The sequence below is a fragment of the Saimiri boliviensis genome, chromosome 3 (assembly GCF_048565385.1).
Source record: "Saimiri boliviensis isolate mSaiBol1 chromosome 3, mSaiBol1.pri, whole genome shotgun sequence".
Classification (NCBI taxonomy): Eukaryota; Metazoa; Chordata; class Mammalia; order Primates; family Cebidae; genus Saimiri; species Saimiri boliviensis.
This window is the reverse complement of record NC_133451.1, coordinates 160,250,138-160,270,894: the sequence shown is the minus strand read 5'-3', so window position 1 is coordinate 160,270,894 and position 20,757 is coordinate 160,250,138. Positions and strand designations below refer to the sequence as shown.

Genomic DNA, 20,757 nt, shown 5'->3' with positions numbered 1-20,757 from the left:
GACAGCTAGGATAGGGGAAGAAATTTGGGCTTGGAAAGGAGATACACGATACCCCTTTGAGTATAGATGCTGAAGAAGAAGGATGAATTAAAAGGCCATGTTGCAATAGATGGGCGATAACAGGCTTTAAAGCCTGTTGTGGGATGGGGTACTGGTGCTGGGCAGGGTAAGTGTGGTTAGGCTTTAAGGGGATAACGAGTGGTTAGTGACTCACAGCAGCGGATGAGGAGGTGGTGTCCCACACACTAGGGTTAAGGTAGGGGGACATAAGGAGAGCTATGGAAGGAGGTATGGGTTTGGGGAGGAGGGCGGCAGTGAGGTGTGGCTGTAGCCCAGGAATAGTTAAGGAGGCAGACAATTTTGCTAGGATATCTTGGCCTAACAGGGGAACTGGACAAGTGGGGATGATTAGGAAAGAATGTGAAAAGGAACGCTGGCCTAATTGACACCAGTCTTGGGGAGTTGTGAGAGGCCTGGAGCCTTGCCATCAATTCTCACAACAGTTATGGAGGCCAAGGAGACAGGTCCTTGAAAAGAAGGCAGCGTGGAGTGGGTGGCCCCGAAGTGATTAAGAAAGAGATGAACTTATCCTCCACTGTAAGAGTTACCCGAAGCTTGGGGTCCGTGATGGTCCGGGGGCTTCCAAGATGTTTGGGTAGCATCAATCTTCAGCCACCAAGCTGAGGAGATCTGGGAAGGATTCAGTCCGAAAGCTTTTGGTTGCAGCTTCAGGAGCTCTGGGAGCAGCAATGTGAGTCAGATAGTCCGACTTTCCGCGGGGGCCCCCCTGCACAGACGGGGCAGGGCTTAGGAAGAATCCTGGGCTGGGGAATTCCTTGGCCCAGTGGCCAGGTTTCTGACACTTGGAGCAATGTCTGGGAGGGGTGGCTATAATCCCAGCACTTTGGGAGGCTTAGGTGGGTGGATCACCTGAGGTCAGGAGTTGGAGACCAGCCTGGCCAACATGGCAAAACCCCGTCTCTACTAAAAATACGAAAATTAGCCAGGCATGATGGTGCATGCCTGTAATCCCAGCTACTTGGAAGACTGAGGCAGGAGAATCACTTGAACCTGGGAGGTGTAGGTTGCAATTAACCGAGATTGCACCACTGCACTCCAACCTGGGCAACATAGCAAGACTCCGTCTCAAAAAAAAAAAAAATAGTGCAAATGACTTCAGTAGACAGTTTCCAAAGAAGATTTACAAGATATACAAATGGCCAATAAGCCCATGATAAGATGCTCAACATAGTCATTAGGGAAACACAAATTCAAAAAGCCAAAATGAAATACCACTTTATGCCCACTAAGATAGTGTTATGAACTGAATTATGCTCCCCCCACACTCCGAAAATTCATATGTTGAATCCCTAACTCCTGATGTGACTGTTTTTGGAGATAGGGCATTTAAGGAGGTGATAAGGTTGAATGAGGCTGTAAGGGTAGAGTGTACTGAAGTGCAGCGGCTCAGTCTCAGCTCACTGCAACCTCCGCCTCCCTGGGTTCAAGCAATACTCCTGCTCCAGCCTCCTGAGTAACTGGGATTACAGGCATGTGCCACCATGTCCAGCTAATTTTTGTATTTTTAGTAGAGATGGGGTTTCACCATGTTGGCCAGGCTGGTCTTAAACTCCTGACCTCTGGTGATCCACCTGCCTCGGCCCCCAACGTGCTGGAATTACAGGTGTCAGCCACCACAGCTGGCCTATTGTAGGTTAATATGCTACAAAAATGCTTTGTGCTTTTTTTTTTTAGGGTTTTAAAAATTATAAAAACATATAACATGAAATTTAGCATCTTAACAGTTCTTAAGTATACAACTCAGTAGTGTTCAGTATATTTACATTGTTGTGAAACAGATCTCCAAAACATTTTCATCTTGCAAAACGAGCTTCCATTTCATGTTTGCCACACACAAAAAGATGTGTACCCATGAGTGAGATTTTGTAGAGTTAATTTTTTGGCTTTATCAAGGATATTTTTAAGTTGAAACTGGAATTGTTTTATTTTTTCTAATTGCAAGGGCATAACAATGAAGAATGCAGTTACAAGTAAGTAAAGTTTGGTGCCACCACCTCAATTCACATCAGCAGTTTTATACACCATTGTTTTTGTACCATCAGTAGAAATGTCAACATAATGGAAAGGGCCAACAACATCTTCTTATTATCATGAAAATAATTTTGACTTTGTAGACTTTGTAAAAGGTTCTTAGGAACTTTCCAACAATCCACAGACCACTTTGAGAACCACTGATTTAGAATAATGTTTTAGGAAGATCATTTTGGTGGCAGGATAGAGAAGGGACATTGGAAAGTCAAGGCGACTCAAGTGAAAGAAGAGGAAGGTCTAAATTTGAATAGTGGAGTGCAGATGAGAAGGAAAAGACAGATTTAGGAGATAGATTAAAAGTGGAATTGATTTAGAGAATTGCAGGTTCTGTCTTTTGATGCCTTTAAAAAAAAAAAAGAAAGAAAATTGCAGGGGTATCTTTGAAATAATGAAATTATTGTCTATCATCATGCCAGATTTTGTCCCTCATCTCCATGTATTCAGTTTACATCACTAACCTCAATTATTCAAGATACGTTGAAAATTTCCATAGTACCATAATAATAATAATCTAAATTAATAATGATTTGGAGGAAGAATGAGCTATTTAGTTGTCTGCTTCTACTTAGTGTGTTAGCTTGAGAGTTTATGACCATCCTCTTTATCAGCTTCTGAATTTATATAAACTTGTATTGAACATAAATACCACTATATGCAGATCCGTGTGTCATTAATTTAGGAGAGTTTTAGGGACTACAGTCTTTTCTGCTGCTCAGACCCCCAATAATGAAAAAAAAATAGTACAAATTGGTTCATATACTGGATTCTTAATTTTTCATTTTGAAAGCTTTTTTCCCCTTCCTCAAACAGTACTTCAAATGCTTCACCTTCAGAAGGTGCACCACTAGCAGGAAGTTACGGATGTACTCCTCATTCATTCCCAAAGTTCCAGCATCCTTCTCATGAACTTCTGAAGGAAAATGGCTTTACCCAAGAAGTATACCACAAGTATCGTCGAAGATGCCTAAGTGGTAAGATGCTTGTCCTTTACCTATTTAATACATTTAAAATTAAAATATAATTCTAAAAAATTAAAATTCTGTCATTTAATGTCAGGTTAAGTATTCTTTTATTGTTAGACTATAGTTTCACCTTAACTTAATGTGTTTATATATATTCTTTGTTCATGTACTTTATAACTTAGACACATTAGAAAATAAAAATTAATATACTTGGCTGAGCACAGTGGCTCATACCAGTAATCTCAGCACTTTGGGAGGCCAAGGCAGGCGGATCACTTGAAGTCAGGAGTTTGAGACCAGCTTGGCCAACATAGTGAAACCCTATCTCTACTAAAAATATGAAAATCAGCTGGGCACCTGTAATCCCAGCTACTCAGGAGGCTGAGGCTGGAGAATTGTTGGAATCTGGGAGGCAGAGGTTGCAGTGAGCGGAAACCATGCCATTGCTCTCCAGCCTGGGTTACAGAGCAAGATTCCATCTCAAAAAACAAAAAAAAAAATTTAATATACTTTTCTTGTTACTATTGACAGATATTTATAATTTAAGCAGTGAGTCAGAAAATGGGTTAATATTTGTCAGCTGTTTCAGCAGTCCGCAATCTTTTTGGTACAGGGACCTGTTTCATGGGAGACAATTTTTCTATGAGGAAGTGGGTGATGGTTTTGGATGAAACTGTTCCACCTCAGATCATCAGGCATTAGATTCTCATAAGGAGTGTATAGTCTAGATCCCTAACATGTACAGTTCACAATAGGGTACCAGTCTGTGGCCTGGGAGTTGGGGATTCCCTGCTCTATTTAGAAGAAACTGAAATGCATTTTGAGGATTAATATGGTTGAACTTTCTTCATTTTATGTATAACATCTGCTGTCTTGATTTAGAAAGTATATTTAATAAAATAATATTTTATTTCACTTTTTCAGAGAGAAAACGCTTGGGAATTGGTCAGTCCCAAGAAATGAATACCCTCTTTCGTTTCTGGTCCTTTTTCCTCAGAGATCACTTCAATAAAAAAATGTATGAGGAATTTAGACAACTTGCTTGGGAAGATGCAAAAGAAAATTACAGGTCAGATATTTTCTAATATTTTTACACTTCGCGGGAGTTTTATTTTTTTCTTTTTTCTTTTTTTTTCTTTACCCAGGTAGATCCAATAGAGGGAGTTTTTAGAAAATTCTACTCGTGAACCCAGCAATTAAAAAAAAAAAAAAAGAAAAGAAAAGAAAATATTTTAAAAACGAGTACTGAAGTAACCTGATTTTGAACTGTGAAAGTAGTACAATATAACTGGAGGGAGGGCTGTATTAGTTTTCTATTTCTGCATTGCAAATTACCCCAAAACTCTGTAGGTTAAAACAGTGAACATTTGTTAGTTCATAGCTGGTAAGAGCTGAGTCTCCAGCAATTGTTTAGCTAGGTGATTTTGGCTGATGGTTTCTCATGAGCTTGCAGCCAAGGCGTTGAAGGGGGCTGCAGTCTCTAAAGATGTGGCCTGGGCTGGAGGATCTTCTTCAAGCTCATTCACATGGCTGTTGGCAGGAGGCTTCAGTTCCTTGCCATATTGACCTTCCCTAGGGCATTTTATAATATGGTTTCACCCTGAGTGAGTAGAGCTTCCACAATGGAAGCCTCAAGTGTTTTATACAACCTGCATTTGGAAGTGGCATACTATTATTTCTGCCATATTGTATTGTCGATGCAGACCAGTCCTGGAACAGTATAGAAGGATACTACACAAGGTTGTTAATACCAAGAGATGGGATCATTAGGAACCATCTTAGAGGCTGGCACAAGGGCTGAAGGAAATTACAAGACTTTTCTCTCCCATGTTCCCACCATTACAGACTTCCCTTGGATGGACATATACATACCCCAATTGATATATGCTTAGAGCCAACCCAGTTCTTAAGATTATTTGAGAAAAGAAAAAGCAACGCCTCTCACAATATGTCCCTTGACTCACCTTGTCTAATTTTTTCCCCACTTGTCCTCTAGCACTCTGGGCAACAGTGGCACTGAACTACCCGTTCTTTGAGTGAACCAAGCTCTCCAGCCTCTGGACATCTGTGCATGTTCTTACTTTTGCTTCTACTTCTCTTATTCCTCCCTGTGCTTTTCTAAATCCTCTTCTTTATGTCCCAGCTTAGACCTTGCTTCCTTCAGAAATGTTCAGGGCAAGTCTTGAGAGTGAGTGTAGGCTGAGTGAGGGCAGGCCAAGAGGGTGAAAAGGAACATGGCATGGACTCATAAAGGCAATTTGCTCATGGCGAAAAGGAGAAAGGAACAGGAGACGGAGAGAAGGGAAAAAGATGATTTTTCATCCAATCATATTTACCTAAGTTTACCCTTCTTTAAGTTCTGAAAATGGATTCTTCTTGTAAATCTCAAATATATATTGTTTATCAGATATGATCTTTGAGAAGAATATAAGGTAGTACAAATAAATTTTTTAATTAAAAACACAATTTTATTTGTGTTGACTTATCTAAAAACAAAGCATGTTTAATTTGTATCTGTTATCTAGATCAGGAACAGCAGACACATGTTGTATGTACCTCTATTTCTTTCTCTTCTGTCCATTACTGACATCTCTTATCAATCCCAGTTGTATTTTATGTTCTTTCTTAACTCACTTTTCAGATTTATACTCTTCCTTGTGACTTTCATAGCTACTGCCAGTTTACCAGAGGTGGCATAAAAGACAAAATTTGCCATTCCTAATCTCACTGTTCCTGTTCAGACTGCGGTTTGCCACCTATTCGTCGATCGTAAAATCAATTTAGTGGTTCTAATATGCTTTAGAAAATAGAGTAGAAAATACCAGACTGCACTGAGCATAGTAATTCATACATACAAATTTAATTCATACCCACATACACATGAATTTAAGAATTGTTTTGTAGAACATGTTTTTATAAACATATGTTTTTATATAGAGAGATGTGCATATTGATTTAGTTATCAGGTAAAATATTTTTCATAGTATTGGACCTAGTCAGAAAAGTTTGAAAGCCATTGTTGTAATTGATCTCAGCATATTTTGCTATTTGTACAATTTCTTTCTGTTCCTTAAAGCTTTCTAATAACTTCTCTCATCCCATTCCAACCCAAATCTAGGTTGGGAGTTTCTCTTCTGTGTTCCCATGCACATAACTCTGTGTATGTTTCTAATACTTTTGTAACACAGTTTCCTACGTTTGGTTCTGTTTCTGCAGTATTTACCACTAGACCGTATTAGCTGGTTCTTAGGAAGTAGTGGTTAAGCACCTGAAGTCTTTGAAATCAGACCTGTGTTTGAGTCTCAGCTATTAATTTACTGTGACCTTGGCAGATTATAATCCCAACAGACTCATGGTGGTTCATACCTGTAATCCCTGCACTTTGGGAGGCTGAGGCAGGCAGATCACTTGAGGCCAGAAGTTTGAGACCAACATGGCAAAACCCTATCTCTTCTAAAAATACAAAAATTAGCTGGGTGTGGTGGCCTGCACTTATAGCTGCTTGGGCGGCTGAAACATGAGAATTGCTTGAGCCTGGGAGGAAGAGGTTGCAGTGAGCCAAGATTACATCACTGCACTTCAGCCTGGGTGACAAAGCAAGACTTTTGTCTCAAGTAAAAAAGTTAAGTTAGGATACTCTTTCATGGGGTTATTGTGAAGATTACACAAAGTGTGTAAAGAGCTTAACACATTAACTTATGTGTAGCAAGTGCTTGATAGATGATTCTTTCCTTTTTTTGAGACAGAGTCTCGCTCTTTTGCATAGGCTGGAATGTAGGCACCCACCACCACACCCAGCTAATTTTTGTATTTTTAGTAGAGATGGGGTTTCATGATACTGGCCAAGCTGGTCTTGAACTACTGACTTCAAGTGATCAACCCGCGTTGGCCTCCCAAAGTGCCAGGATTATAGGCGTGAGCCACTGTGGCCAGCCAGATGATTATTGTTATCAGGAAGATAGTTACTAATTATATCCATTGGTTGAAGGTAATAATAATATGATTTCAGGAGGGAGGGAGAGAGCTAACATTTTTTACATCTCTTCAATGTGCTAGTTCTCGTCTAGAAGCTTTACAAATTATTTATTTTTGAAAACTAGGATCCAATTGACTCCAGTTTCAGTGATGTAGTTACAAGCCTAAGATTCAAATATAGTTCTTTCTAGTTCTAAACCTAAGCCTCTAGGTCTTCTACTCCTCTGAGCTGTCTTGCAGTGAGTAGTAAATGAGTACATGACAACTGAGAGGGCTGGTCATTTGCCTCGGTCCTTCACTCCAGCAGTTATGCTGCATATTTGGGTTATGTTATTAATGTCATACTTTTGTCTTTGGAATAGTTTGCTAAGAAATAATAGTAAAAATCCAAATATTGCCTATACAGTATAAATGTTGTATTATTATCCTTTATAAATAATCTAAGAATTTCTGTGTTCCTCTAAAAAACCATTTACTTGACAAAAACAAAAAACTTCTTTCTTCAGAAATAAAGAAAGCTACCTAGGCTTCACCTCAAAGATTCTGATTTTGGGTCCCAAAAAAAATAGTCGGGGCTGGACACAATGGCTCAAGCCTGTAATCACAGCACTTTGGGAGGCCGAGGCGGGCAGATCACGAGGTTAAGAGATCGAGACTATCCTGCCAACATGGTGAAACCCTGTCTCTACTAAAAAATACAAAAATTAGCTGAGCATGATGGTGCACACCTGTAGTCCCACCTACTCAGGAGGCTGAGGCAGGAGAATCGCTTCAACCCGGGAGGCAGAGTTTGCAGTGAGCTGAGATCGTACCACTGCACTCCATCCTGGCGACCGAGCATGACTCTGCCTCAAAAAAAAAAAAAAAAAAAAAAAAAGAACAGTTGGAAACAATAAATAAGACCTATTATTTGATAGCACCTTAGGGTGACTATAAATAATAGTGGCTTAACTGTACATTTAAAAATGGCTTAAAGAGGCCAGGCGTGGTGGCTCATGCCTGTAATCCCAGCACTTTGGGAGGCTGAAGTGGGTGGATCACCTGACATCAGAAGTTCAAGATCAGCCAGGCCAACATGGTAAAAACCCTGTCTCTACCAAAAATACAAAAATTAGCCAGGCATGGTGGAGGGCACCTATAATCCCAGCTACTTGGGAGGCTGAGGTAGGAGAATTGCTTGAACCTGGGAGGAGGAGGTTGCGGTGAGCCAAGATTGTGCCACTGCACTCCAGCCTGGGCAACAAGAGCAAAACTCCATCTCCAAAAAAAAAAAAAAAAAAAAATTAAAAATAAATAAAATGGCTTAAAGAGTGTAATTGGAGGCTGGGCTCTGTGCTCATGACTGTAATCCCAGCACTTTGGGAGGCTGAGGTCAGGAGTTCAAGATCAGCCTGACCAACATGGAGAAACCCCATCTCTATTAAAAATGCAAAATTGGCTGGGCATGGTGCATGCCTGTGGTCCCAGCTGCTTGGGTGGCTGAGGCAGAAGAATTGCTTGAACCCAGGAGGTGGAAGTTGCAGTGAGCCAAGATCACACCATTGCACTCCAGCCTGGGCAACAACGGCAAAACTCTGTCTCAAAAAAAAAGCAAAAGAGTGTAATTGGATTGTTTGTAACTCAAAGGATAAATGCTTGAGGGGATAGATACTCCATTCCCCAGGATGTGTTTATCTCACCTTGCATGCCTGTATCAAAACATGTCATGTGCCCCATAAGTACAGGTGTCTCCTGTATACCCACAAAAAATTTTAAAATTAAAAAATAAAAAAAAGAGCTTGATGCCATTGGTTTGGAGCAGAGCTCGGGCATTAATATTTTTTAAAAGCTCCCCAGATGATTATAATATGTAGCTAAGATTGAGAACAACTGATGTCGGCATAATATGATCCCATAAGAGGAGCATCAGAGCAAGTTTGTCATTCTGAACAGTGGTTCTTTTAGTCTTTAATATCCTTAGACTTCAGTCATGCAGTCTCAACCAGTAGCATCACTTAAGGCTTTGGGCGCCAACGGCTCAGGTTAGTGTTTCAGTGTATAGTTGGCAGTCCTGCATTTTTCTTGGTGGTTTGCCAGACAATCACTCTTCGTCTTGTAAATAAGCCGGTTACAAAAGAGACACACACGCACATACCCTGCTTCCTGTGACCAACAGCCAGTTAATATTATGTTACCAGAATGAAAAGGTTGTAACCTTTCTGCTGCGGTACCCAGAATGACTTAGTATTCTAACTGAGGAGTATTTTAATTGTGGTATCTTTTCGTTGAGTCAGCTAGACAACGTCCTTTTGCTGCCATCTTCTAGCCCTGTTTCACTGTCATGGGTTCTGCTCATTACCTGTGTTTGAAGGGTGAGCCTATATAGTTTGTTGATCCACTGAGCAGAACTGCTAGGTTCTCTAGGTAGTCACAGACAGAAACAAGGACCTTTGTTTTCTCGTTTATGTAGTGATCATAGCTCTATTAGCAGTATATCTTCTATTGTACTTTATAATGAAAGCAGGGAGGCTCTCTTAACCATTTAATTATGTTTGTACTATTATAGTTGAAAGAGACAACCACACCTAGGATCTAGGGCACAGCAGTATGGTCTTTATCTTCCTGAAGTAAAGCTTACATTCAAGAGTATATATTTAATACTGTGTACAGACACACCATTATAAATTTTGGTTTGGGAAAAATCTAACACATTCCCAATTTGTCACTAAATCTTTTGGCCAGTTCTTCAGAAATACAAGGGAGAGATACTGTGTGCATCTCAGTATACCTTCATGATGTGCTATGGCTGAGTCATCAAAAATAGCAAAGCCAGCTATGGATTACTAATTGCCAGTTCAGTTAAAAATTTGCATACCGGCTGGGGGCAGTGGCTCACGCCTATAATCCCAGCACTTTGGTAGCCTGAGGTGGGTGGATCACTTGAGCTCAAGAGTTCGAAACCAGCCTGGCTTTTTAGTCAATCTATGGGATTTTTAGAAAGCATAGTTTTTTCAATTTTTCTATTTAGAATATGAATAGATTTTAGGGTAATCTAGTCCAACTCTTCAAAAGCCTTAGAGCTAGTTAGCAATGGAGCAGGTCTAGAAACCCTGGTGTCCTGATTTCCAGGACAGGACTGTTTCTGTTCCAGAGCAGTGCTTTGGGGTCTGAGAGATTCTTTAGTCTTTGTTTTTTAACAGACTTCCATAACCTATTTATTAATCAAATGTTCTTTCTGTTTTGCTACCAGATATCAAAACAGAATTGTGTCCCCTTCTATCATTAATTTAATTTGTATAACCTTGAGGAAGCCACTTATTTTCTGTTAGTACAATTTTCATCATCTGCAAAATGAAGAACATAGTAATTATCTCTCACTGTTCTGAAAACTAATAATAAGGTATTTACAGTGTTAAGCATAGTGCCTGGCATGAAGAAAGCTCAATACATTCTTCATACTGTTGCTAGTATAAGTATCTTTGGCAGAAAATGTTTTCTATGATGTTTTTATGTAAATAAAGAAGAGCTGCTATGATGCCTCCTCATTCAATCATTGCATCAGAGTTACTCTAACAGCTCTAGACATGGGGCTGGAAGCATACTTACTTGTTTGGCCCCATGATCTTAAAATGTTCAGATGTGTGAGTTTGAAGGTTGTTCTGTTCCTCTCAGTTATGAGTTTTCTGTGACCTTCCTTAGCAACCAGTTCCTCAATTCTTTGATCTTGTTTTATTTTCTACCCACAGACATTTACCTGTTTAATAAAGACAAGTCTGCTCTCAGAGCAGGGTACGTTTTGTTGCCTTTCTATCCATTAACCACCTCCCCACAGCTCTACTCTGCTATTTTGAGTGTGCTGGCCAACATGGTGAAACCCCATCTCTACTAAAAATACAAAAATTAGCCTGACCAACATGGTGAAATCCTGTCTCTACTAAAAGTGGGCACCTATAATCCTAGTTACTTGGGAGGCTGAGGCAGGAGAACAGCTTGAACAAGGGAGGCGGAGGTTGCAGTGAGCCGAGGTTGTGCCATTGCACTCCAGCCTGGGCAACAAGAACTAGATTCCATCTCAAAGGAAAGTCTATCTCAAAAAAGCAAAAAAATCTGAACACTAAAATTTGATTTTTCATTTAGAATTGTTTGCTTATATTGATGTTACTAACTACAGAGAGGTTGTATTTTATTATAAACCTTTTATCTTTATAGGTATGGGTTAGAATGTCTGTTCAGGTTTTACAGCTATGGACTGGAAAAAAAATTCAGACGAGAAATTTTTAAGGATTTCCAAGAAGAAACCAAAAAAGACTACGAATCTGGTAATAATAACAACAAAAAACTTACCCTATTTGGAAATTGTAAACCTGAGTCTGTCAGTAAATAGGGAGGTAGTTCATAGTTTGTTCCTTCAGGGCAAACCATTTAAGACCTTCATGCCATTATTATGTTTCTTGATGAAGGATGGGGTACCATGTAGTAAGAAGGCCCTTCCTATGAGGTGTTGGAAAGTTAACTACTCTCAAGTCTTTCTTGTATGGAGGTATATTTTGTCATTATCCCTTTGACAAACATAGCTACTCACTGATGTTCCATTACATGAAAATTCTGTGCAACATCAGCGGGTAAGCTCAGAAAGGCAGAAACAGCCCAGTGCTTAAGAGTGCAGGCTCTAGAGGTCCAAATCCCCTTTCCATTATTTAGAAGCTATGTGACTATGGGTAACTTGCTAGCCTGTTTTCTCCTGTGTAACATATACGAGAACACCCATCTTTTGGCTTGTATATAGTTCAAATTAGTTTGATGCATAATAAAGCACTTAATACTTGTTACGTAGCAAATGCTCAATAAATGTTAGCTGCCATTATTGTTAATTCATTACATGTCTTATTCTCCAGATACAGAGTAAGTATATATTGGAAGATAAATGATTTATTGCTGATAGGATTATATTTAATGTGAATCACTTAAAATTTTTTGCATAATTTATAATGTATATTTTTCTTTGTTATTAGGTCAGCTGTATGGACTAGAAAAATTTTGGGCTTATTTGAAATATTCTCAGTCTAAGACACAGTCCATTGACCCAAAACTTCAGGAATACCTCTGTAGTTTTAAGAGGTTAGAAGACTTCCGTGTTGATGTAAGTTTTAAGTCATTTCCTCTATTATTTTTATTATCCATATATTTCAATCTCTTATCTGTGACTTTTTAAACTTTAATTTGGTTATTTTTATTTTTTAACTTTTTAATTTTGAAATTAAACTTTGAAATAGGTATACAAATAGTTCAGAGAATTCCCGTAGACTCTCTTCACTAGATTTCCCAACTGTTAACATCTTATATAACCACAGTGCAATTGTTAATTTAATTTTCCTATGCTGCTATAATTAAACTTTTTTAGATTTATTAATTTTTATCTGATATGCTAATTTGTCACTAGCAATGTGAAAACTTTTTACTTTTTAATGATCTTTTATCCATATAATTTCTGTAACATGTGCTGATACAGATTTAGGGTTCTTGCATAATAAAATTAAGGAGAAAATGTTGTGTGCGTGTGTGCAAGCACGAGAGTGGTATCTTTTAGTTGGATCAACTGGACAAGGCCCTTTTGCTGCCATCTTATGACATTGTCCACTCTCATGGGTTCTTCTCATCACCTTTGCTTGAAGGTTGAACCTATATATACAGGCTTTATCAATTTAATTTCAAGAGAAAAGGAAAGCATTAAAAGTCATGACTGTAAGAGGAGAAAAGAGGAAGAAGAGAAATTTAAAAAAAATAAGGGGAAAAGGCTGGACATGGTGGCGCATACCTGTAATTCCAGCACTTTGGGAGGCCGAGGTGGGTGGATCATGTGAGGCCAGGAGTTCAAGACCAGCCTGGTCAACATGGCAAAGCCCTGTCTCTACTAAAAATACAAAAATTTGCTGGGTGTGATGGTGCACATCTGTAATCCCAGGTACTGGGGAGGCTGCAGCACAAGAACTGCTTGAACCTGGGAGGCAGAGGTTGCAGTGAGCTCAGATTGTGCCACTGCACTCTAGCCTAGGCAACAGAATGAGACTGTCTCAAAAAAAAAAAAAAAATAAATAAATAATGGAAGAAGAAAAATTTTAACTTACAAAACAGAGGTAAAAGGAAGGCTAGGTTTATCTCTGCTTTGTGTTGCAAATGGACTTAATGACCCAGGGATAGAGTTAATAGAAGTGCCTATCTTTGGACTTAAGAGCCATTTTTCTAAGGTGGCCTAGCCAATTCTGTCACAAAGACATCCCTGCTCTATATTTGAGACTCTTTCCCCATATGAACATAAGCTAAGAATTCAGGCCTCTTCCTTTAAGTACAATGGAAGGTTGGAAGAGGAGGTTACTATCTTAATTTAGCTCAAAATAAAATACTAGTTCATTGGTGTCCAGTTCTGGCCTCCCAAACCTAAAGAGCTGACTTTTTTTTTTTTTTTTTTTTTTTGAATGCAGGATGCCTTTTCTTGGGTACTTAAATGTTTGATGATGTTTAAATTTGGTACCATCAATAATAATCTCCAGTCTCCGTATCACAGGAATTCTAGATAAACCTTCAAACTTGCTAACGATAATTTGACTTGGCATCTCTTTTATTCCCCTACTGCTTTCATTTATCTGTTATTTAAACATTTTCACTTAAGCAAGCCTGGAATAGGAGTTTAGGGTTGAGAAAGAGACTGGAGTTACAAATCCTTCACAGTTGACAAAATCGAATAAAGAAGGCAAATAGCCTCACTGAAACATTTTATTGGAGGCAAGGAACCCAGCCTTATACTTATGCCCTATCATGTAGCTCAGGCCCTACAACAGGAGAGAAGCTTAATATACATATGTTGAGGCTGATCGCGATGACTCACGCCTGTAATCCCAGCACTTTGAGGCTGAGGCAAGTGGATTACCTGAGCTCAGGAGTTCTAGACCACTCAGGGCAACATGATGAAACCCCCATCTCTACTAAAAAAAAAAAATATTTAGGCCGGGCGCGGTGGCTCAAGCCTGTAATCCCAGCACTTTGGGAGGCCGAGGCAGGTGGATCACGAGGTCAAGAGATCGAGACCATCCTGGTCAACATGGTGAAACCCCGTCTCTACTAAAAATACAAAAAATTAGCTGGGCATGGTGGCGCATGCCTGTGATCCCAGCTACTCAGGAGGCTGAGGCAGGAGAATTGCCTAAACCCAGGAGGTGGAGGTTGCGGTGAGCCGAGATCGTGCCATTGCACTCCAGCCTGGGCAACAAGAGCGAAACTCCGTCTCAAAAAAAAAAAACTTAAAAAAAAAAAAAAAAGTATTTAAAAAATTAACTGGGTGTGGTGGCCTGCCCTTAATCCCAGCTACATGAGAGGCTGGGGCAGGAGAATCTCTTGAGCCCCAGAGGCGAAGGGTGCAGTGAGCTGAGATTGCATCACTGCACTCCAGCTTGGGCTACAAAAAGTTGAGTAAAAGAATGAGCAAATGCCGGTAGTCTGATTTAATTAGGAAGGAAATTTAAGTTTAGTACCTTAAGTTGCTGTTAAGTTTAAGTTTTTGTTATACTAATAAAATCTACTGAAGTGTCCATTTAACTTACTTTTTTTTTTTTTGGAAAAGTCTAGCCTTAGGTTTTGAAGGGAGGAAAAAGAGTAAAATTGTCAACTCTGTTGTCTTTTATCGTTTGCAGCCCCCTATTAGTGAGGAATTTGGAAGAAAAAGGCATTCATCTACTGGTGAGGATAGTAATCATCACAGACTTTCACCTAATTCCTCTACAAAGCCACCAAATGCTGCTAAATCTACATCTGCCAATCAGCTTCAGGTTCCAATAAACTCTCCAGGAAGGAATACTTCACCAGAGTTCAGTGACAATTCACAGTAACACGGTGCTGCCTGTGGTCTCAACAAATGGTGAAATGCCTGAGAAACAGACTCTTATGAACGTCGTTTGTCCTTGAAGTCAACATTTACATCAGTATTTATTTGGGGAAAATCTTGTGATGTTTAATTGTGATAATCAGAAAGAAGAAAAAGGAAGAAAAGTGGTAGCATTTTTTTCTAACAAGATAAATTCTAAAAATGTTTTCCCTGGTTTCACAAACAAGGATAGTCTTGGTCACCTTTTATAGAGATCCTCCAGTAATGTATTTGATCTCAGATTTCTTTTTCAAAGCCATTGTTTTACAAAAACAGCATTCCTTAAATATATTTTAAAAACAATACAAGGAATGCCTAAAATTTCAGCTCATACTTCTTAAAGAAGATATAGTTAGTATGTTGTATTCTTCTCTTCTATAGAGCTTTCTTAAAGAATCCAATTACCCCACTGTCAATTCATTTTGAACTTACCAAAAACAAAGGAAGATTACGTATATATATTTTTAAATTCAAAAAAGAATATGAAATGATACATTTACTTTTCCTTTGAGACGCATAGTTTAAAGAACACTTTTTTTTTTAAACAAACGTAGAAATATATAGCAAGATTGTAGTCACAGTGAGTATACGCACTTCTGATGCTACGTTTTGCTTTTCTCCCCCCGTCATATCTCATGATTTACACAGTTGTGTTGGTGTGTAGTTTTCTCAGTTGGCATAAGCTGATTACATATTAGAAGTTTATTTTTATGATTCTATGTAAACATGCACAAGTAATTTAAAACCCACGTTGAGATTGGTTGGAATATTGTCCTAAATTAATTAAATCTTTCACTGTTTTGAATGCATCTGCTATTTATTATTTCTGCAAGTGGGTCTGTCATAAGCAGTCAGATTATCTTTTATTTAAAATGACTACTTAGTTTTTCCTTTTTATTTTTTAATTTTGGTTTTATAAATGTTTTTGAGAGTTATAGCAAATTAATTTCTAATTTTTCATTGCTATTACAACTGATGTAAATGATAGTTTCAGTTTTTGTGAGATTTAAAAAATAAAGCACTTATTCTGAGTTTTTTGAATTTATTTTTAATTATTTTTATTTAGAACATAGTTGAAAAGCTGTAATATTCAGATTTTGCTAGTGAAAGACCTTTTTTTGTGAATGAAGTTTCAGTTATAAACTTACATCCACTTTTATTGAGCACTACATGATTTACAAATATTTTTATTATATTGGCAAAAACAAGTGGTTTCAATACACTAAATTAATTTGTATTTTCTTTTTGAGCAGATTGGATGTCTTATAAATTATAACATTGAAATACATGTAATCTTCTTTGGATGGATGGGCTGTTAATTTGTAAATAGGTTTTCAAGTTATTTCTCATGATAAGTAATAATCTGCAGTTTTATAATATTTACTATTTGGAGGGTCATTTGATGCTTTAAATTGGGGAAATAGTGTCAAATTTGAATATTCAGAAAATAAATTTATTTAGAGATACTGTAAAGAGGGTGCAAAACAAGCAGTGGGTTAGAATAATAAAACTTCAAGTCTTTTCTTAAATGGGGTGTGTAGTTCCAGCTTTTCAGTGAGAAATTTCCAAACCATGCTTATTAGCTTTAAATGATTTCTTGAAATAATCTATAAATTTTTCTCAGTATCCTTTTTGTGTTGAAAACATACCTCTGAAACCTGTATTTAACCAGATTATTTCTACTCAACTGAGTATACAAGTGTAAATTTGATTGGAAAATTGTATATTATAAATGAAAATATAATAATCAAGTGTTTTGTGGTTTGTATTAGTAGTTTTATCATATTTTTATTATAAAAGTAATAAATGTACATTGGGAAATTTAGAAAAGCACAAATAAGAAAATAAAGTACATGTTATTAAAAAAAAGAAAAACCAAAATTGGCATCAGGCTACATATAGTGTTATAACCTGCTTTTTTCACTTAGTGGAGTTGAACATTTTCTGATGTCATTAATATTTCTCATTACTTTTTTTTTAAATTTCTACAGTTTTTTAATTGTAGAGATGGGGTTTCACCATGTTGGCCAGGCTGATCTCAAACTCCTGCTTCTAAAGTGATCCACCTCCCTCAGCCTCCTTGGATTACAGGCATGAGCCAGCATGCCCTGCCAGTGATGTCATTAATATTTCTATTTCTTGACTTTTGCTAGCTACATAGTATTATGTGAATATACCAGAGTTTACTTAGCTAATTGCTGACATTTAACTTTGATTGTGGCTAGGTTTTGGCTGTTACAAGCAACAATTAATAGGCTGGGTGTGGTAGCTCAAGCCTGTAATCCCAGCACTTTGGGAGGCAGAGGCAGGTGGATCACTTAATGTCAGGAGTTCGAGACCAGCCTGGCCAACATGATAAAACCCCATCTCTACTAAAAATACAAAAAACTAGCCAGGCGTGGTGGCAGGCGCTTGTAATCGAAGCTACTCGGGAGGCTGAGGCAGGAGAATTGCTTGAACCCAGGAGGCAGAGGTTGCAGTGAGTCGAGATCTTACCACTGCACTCCAGCCTGGGTGACAGAGTGAGAAAACAACAATTAATAGTATCCTTACAGATAAATTTTTGTGTATAAACTTGGAGTTACTGTCAAGAACTCCTAGAAATTGGAATTCTAAGTAAAAATATGTCTCCATTAAAGGCCCTCTAGGAAGGGTGCACTGATAATTTAAAAAATTATTTAAAACTCTTTTTTTTTTTGAGACCGAGTTGTTCTCTTGGCGCCCAGGCTGGAGTGCAATGACATGATCTTCGCTCAGTGCAGCCTCCACCTCCTGGGTTCAAGCCATTCTCCTGCCTCGGCCTCCTGAGTAGCTGGGTCTACAAGTGTGTGCCACTATTCCCAGTAATTTTGTACTTTTAGTAGAGATGGGGTTTCACCATGTTGACCAGTCTGGTCTTAAACTCCTTATCTCAGGTGATCTGCCTGCCTTGGCCTCCTGCGGCGCCAGATTACAGGCATGAGCCACCGCTCCTGGCCACTAAATCTCATTAATGTCATCATTTTAATCAGGTCACTAATGAACGATAATTTTTATTGCTTATTAATCATATTGTTTGTAGATTGCTTGAAAATATCCCTTATGTTGATGCAAAGCTGGTTTAACATATGCAAATCTATAAACATATTCCATCACATAAACAGAACCAAAGACAAAAACCACATGATTATCTCAATGGATGCACAGAAAGCCTTGGACAAAATCCAACAGCCCCTTATGCTAAAAACTCTCAATAAACTGGGTATCAATGGAATGTACCTCAAAACAATAAAATCTATTTATGACAAACTGAATGGGCAAAAAACTGGAAGCATTCCCTTCAAAAACTGGCACAAGACAAGGGTGCCCTGTCTCACCACTCCTATTCAACATAGTATTGGAAGTTCTGGCTAGAGTAATCAGGCAAGAAAAAGAAATAAAGAGTATTCAATTAGGAAAAGACAAAGTCAAATTGTCTCTGTTTGCAGACGACATGATTGTGTATTTAGAAGACCCCATGGTCTCAGTCCAAAATCTCCTTAAGCTGATAAGCAACTTCAGCAAAGCCTCAGGATACAAAATCAATGTGCAAAAACTACAAGCATTCCTATACACCAAAAACAGACAGAGAGCCAAATCATGAGTGAACTCCTATTCACAATTGCTACAAAGGGAATAAAATACTGGACTGGGCACAGTGGCTCATGCCTGTAATCCCAGCACTTTGGGAGGCTGAGGTGGGCAAATCACAACATCAGGAGTTCAAGACCACCCTGGCTAACATGATGAAACCCCATCTCTAAAACAACAAAAATAAAAAAATACCTAGGAATACAACTAACAAGGGATACGAAGAACCTCTTCAAGGAGAACTACAAACCACTGCTCAAGGAAATAAGAGAGGGCATAAACAGATGGAAAAACATTCCATGCTCATGGTTAGGAAGAATCAATATTGTGAAAATGGCCATAGTGTACAAAGTAATTTATAGATTCAATGCTATCCCCATCAGGCTACTATTGACCTTCTTCACAGAACTGGAAAAAACCACCTTAAACTTCATATGGAACCAAAAAAGAGCCTGCACAGCCAAGGCAACCCTAAGCAAAAAGAACAAAGCTGGAGGCATCACACTACCTGACTTCAAACTATACTACAAGGCTACAGTAATCAAAACGGCATGGTAATGGTACCAAAACAGAGATATAGACCAAGGGAACAGAATAGAGACCTCGGAAGTAATGCCACACATCTACAATCATCTGATCTTTGAAAAACCTGACAAAAGGAATGGGGAAAGGATTCCCTACTGAATAAATGGTGTTGGGAAAACTGGCTAGCCATCTGCAGAAACCTGAAACTGGACCCTTTCCTTACATCTTATACAAAAATTAACTCCGATGGATTAAAGCTTTAAATATAAGACCTAACAACATAAAAATGCTAGAAGAGTGGGTGCAGTGGCTCACACCTGTAATCCCAGCACTTTGGGAGGCCAAGGCAGGCAAATCGCAAGGACAGGAGTTTGAGACCAGCCTGGTCAACATAGTGAAACCCTGTCTCTGCTAAAAATACAAAAATTAGCTGGGCATGGTGGGACATTCCTGTAATACCAGCTACTCAGGAGGCTGAGGCAGGAGAATTGCATAAATGGGACCTGGGAGGTGGAGGTTGCAGTGAGCCAAGGTGGTGCCACTGCACTCCAGTCTGGGCTACAGAGTGAGACTCCAACTCAAAACAACAACAACAACAACAACCAACCCTAGATGAACACCTAGGCAATACCATTCAGGACATAGGCATAGGCAAGGACTTCATGATTTAAAAAAAACACCAAAAGCAATGGCAACAAAAGCCAAAATAGACAAATGGGATCTAATTAATCTTAAGAGCTTATGCACAGCAAAAGAAGCCATCATTAAAGACCAAAAAAAATAAAAAAATAAAAAAATAAAGGAAAGAAAAATAAAGAAAAAAGAGAAAAACAAAAAACAAAAACAAGAAACTATCATTAGAGTGAACCAACAACCAACAGAATGGGAACAAATTTTTGCAACCTACCCATCTGAAAAAGGGTTAATATCCAGAACCTATAAATAACTTATACCAATTTATAAGAAAAAACAACCCCATCAAAAAGTGGGCAAAGGATATGAACAGACATTTTTCTCTTTTTTTTTCCTTTTTTCCTTTTCTTTCTTTTTTTCTGTATATACTGTGTCCAGTTTCAGCTGTAGAACAGACGCTTTTCAAAAGAAGACATTTATATAGCCAACAAACATATGAAAAAAAGGTCATCATCACTAGTCATTAGAGAAATGCAAATCAAAACCGCATTGAGTTACCATCTCATGCCAGTGAGGATGGCGATCATTAAAAAATCAGGGCCGGGCGCGGTGGCTCAAGCCTGTAATCCCAGCACTTTGGGAGGCCGAGGCGGGTGGATCACAAGGTCGAGAGATCGAGACCATCCTGGTCAACATGGTGAAACCCCATCTCTACTAAAAATACAAAAAACTAGCTGGGCATGGTGGCGCGTGCCTGTAGTCCCAGCTACTCAGGAGGCTGAGGCAGGAGAATTGCCTGAGCCCAGGAGGCGGAGGTTGCGGTGAGCCGAGATCGCGCCATTGCACTCCAGCCTGGGTAACAAGAGTGAAACTCCATCTCCCAAAAAAAAAAAAAAAAAAAAAAAATCAGGAGACAACAGAAGCTGGAGAGGATGTGGAGAAATAGCAATACTTTTACACTGTTGGTTGTAGAGTAAATTAGTTCAACCATTGTGGAAGACAGTGTGGCGATTCCTCAAGGATCTGGAAATAGAATACCATTTGACA

General features: G+C 38.7%; 1 protein-coding gene across 7 annotated transcripts in view; it reads left to right on the top strand.

Moving 5' to 3' along the window:
• The window catches only part of LARP1B (La ribonucleoprotein 1B), a 171,588-nt gene extending 151,071 nt beyond the window's left edge, over window positions 1-20,517 (top strand). For all 7 annotated transcript variants that reach the window (XM_039479124.2, XM_039479123.2, XM_039479122.2 and 4 more), the window contains 5 exons: window positions 2,923-3,083; window positions 3,999-4,143; window positions 11,238-11,347; window positions 12,041-12,168; window positions 14,714-20,517. In XM_039479124.2, the coding sequence (XP_039335058.1) occupies window positions 2,923-3,083; window positions 3,999-4,143; window positions 11,238-11,347; window positions 12,041-12,168; window positions 14,714-14,908 (739 nt within the window). In that variant the 3' untranslated portion in view covers window positions 14,909-20,517. The remainder of the gene's footprint in view (window positions 1-2,922; window positions 3,084-3,998; window positions 4,144-11,237; window positions 11,348-12,040; window positions 12,169-14,713) is intronic.
• The last annotated feature ends 240 nt before the right edge of the window (window positions 20,518-20,757 follow it).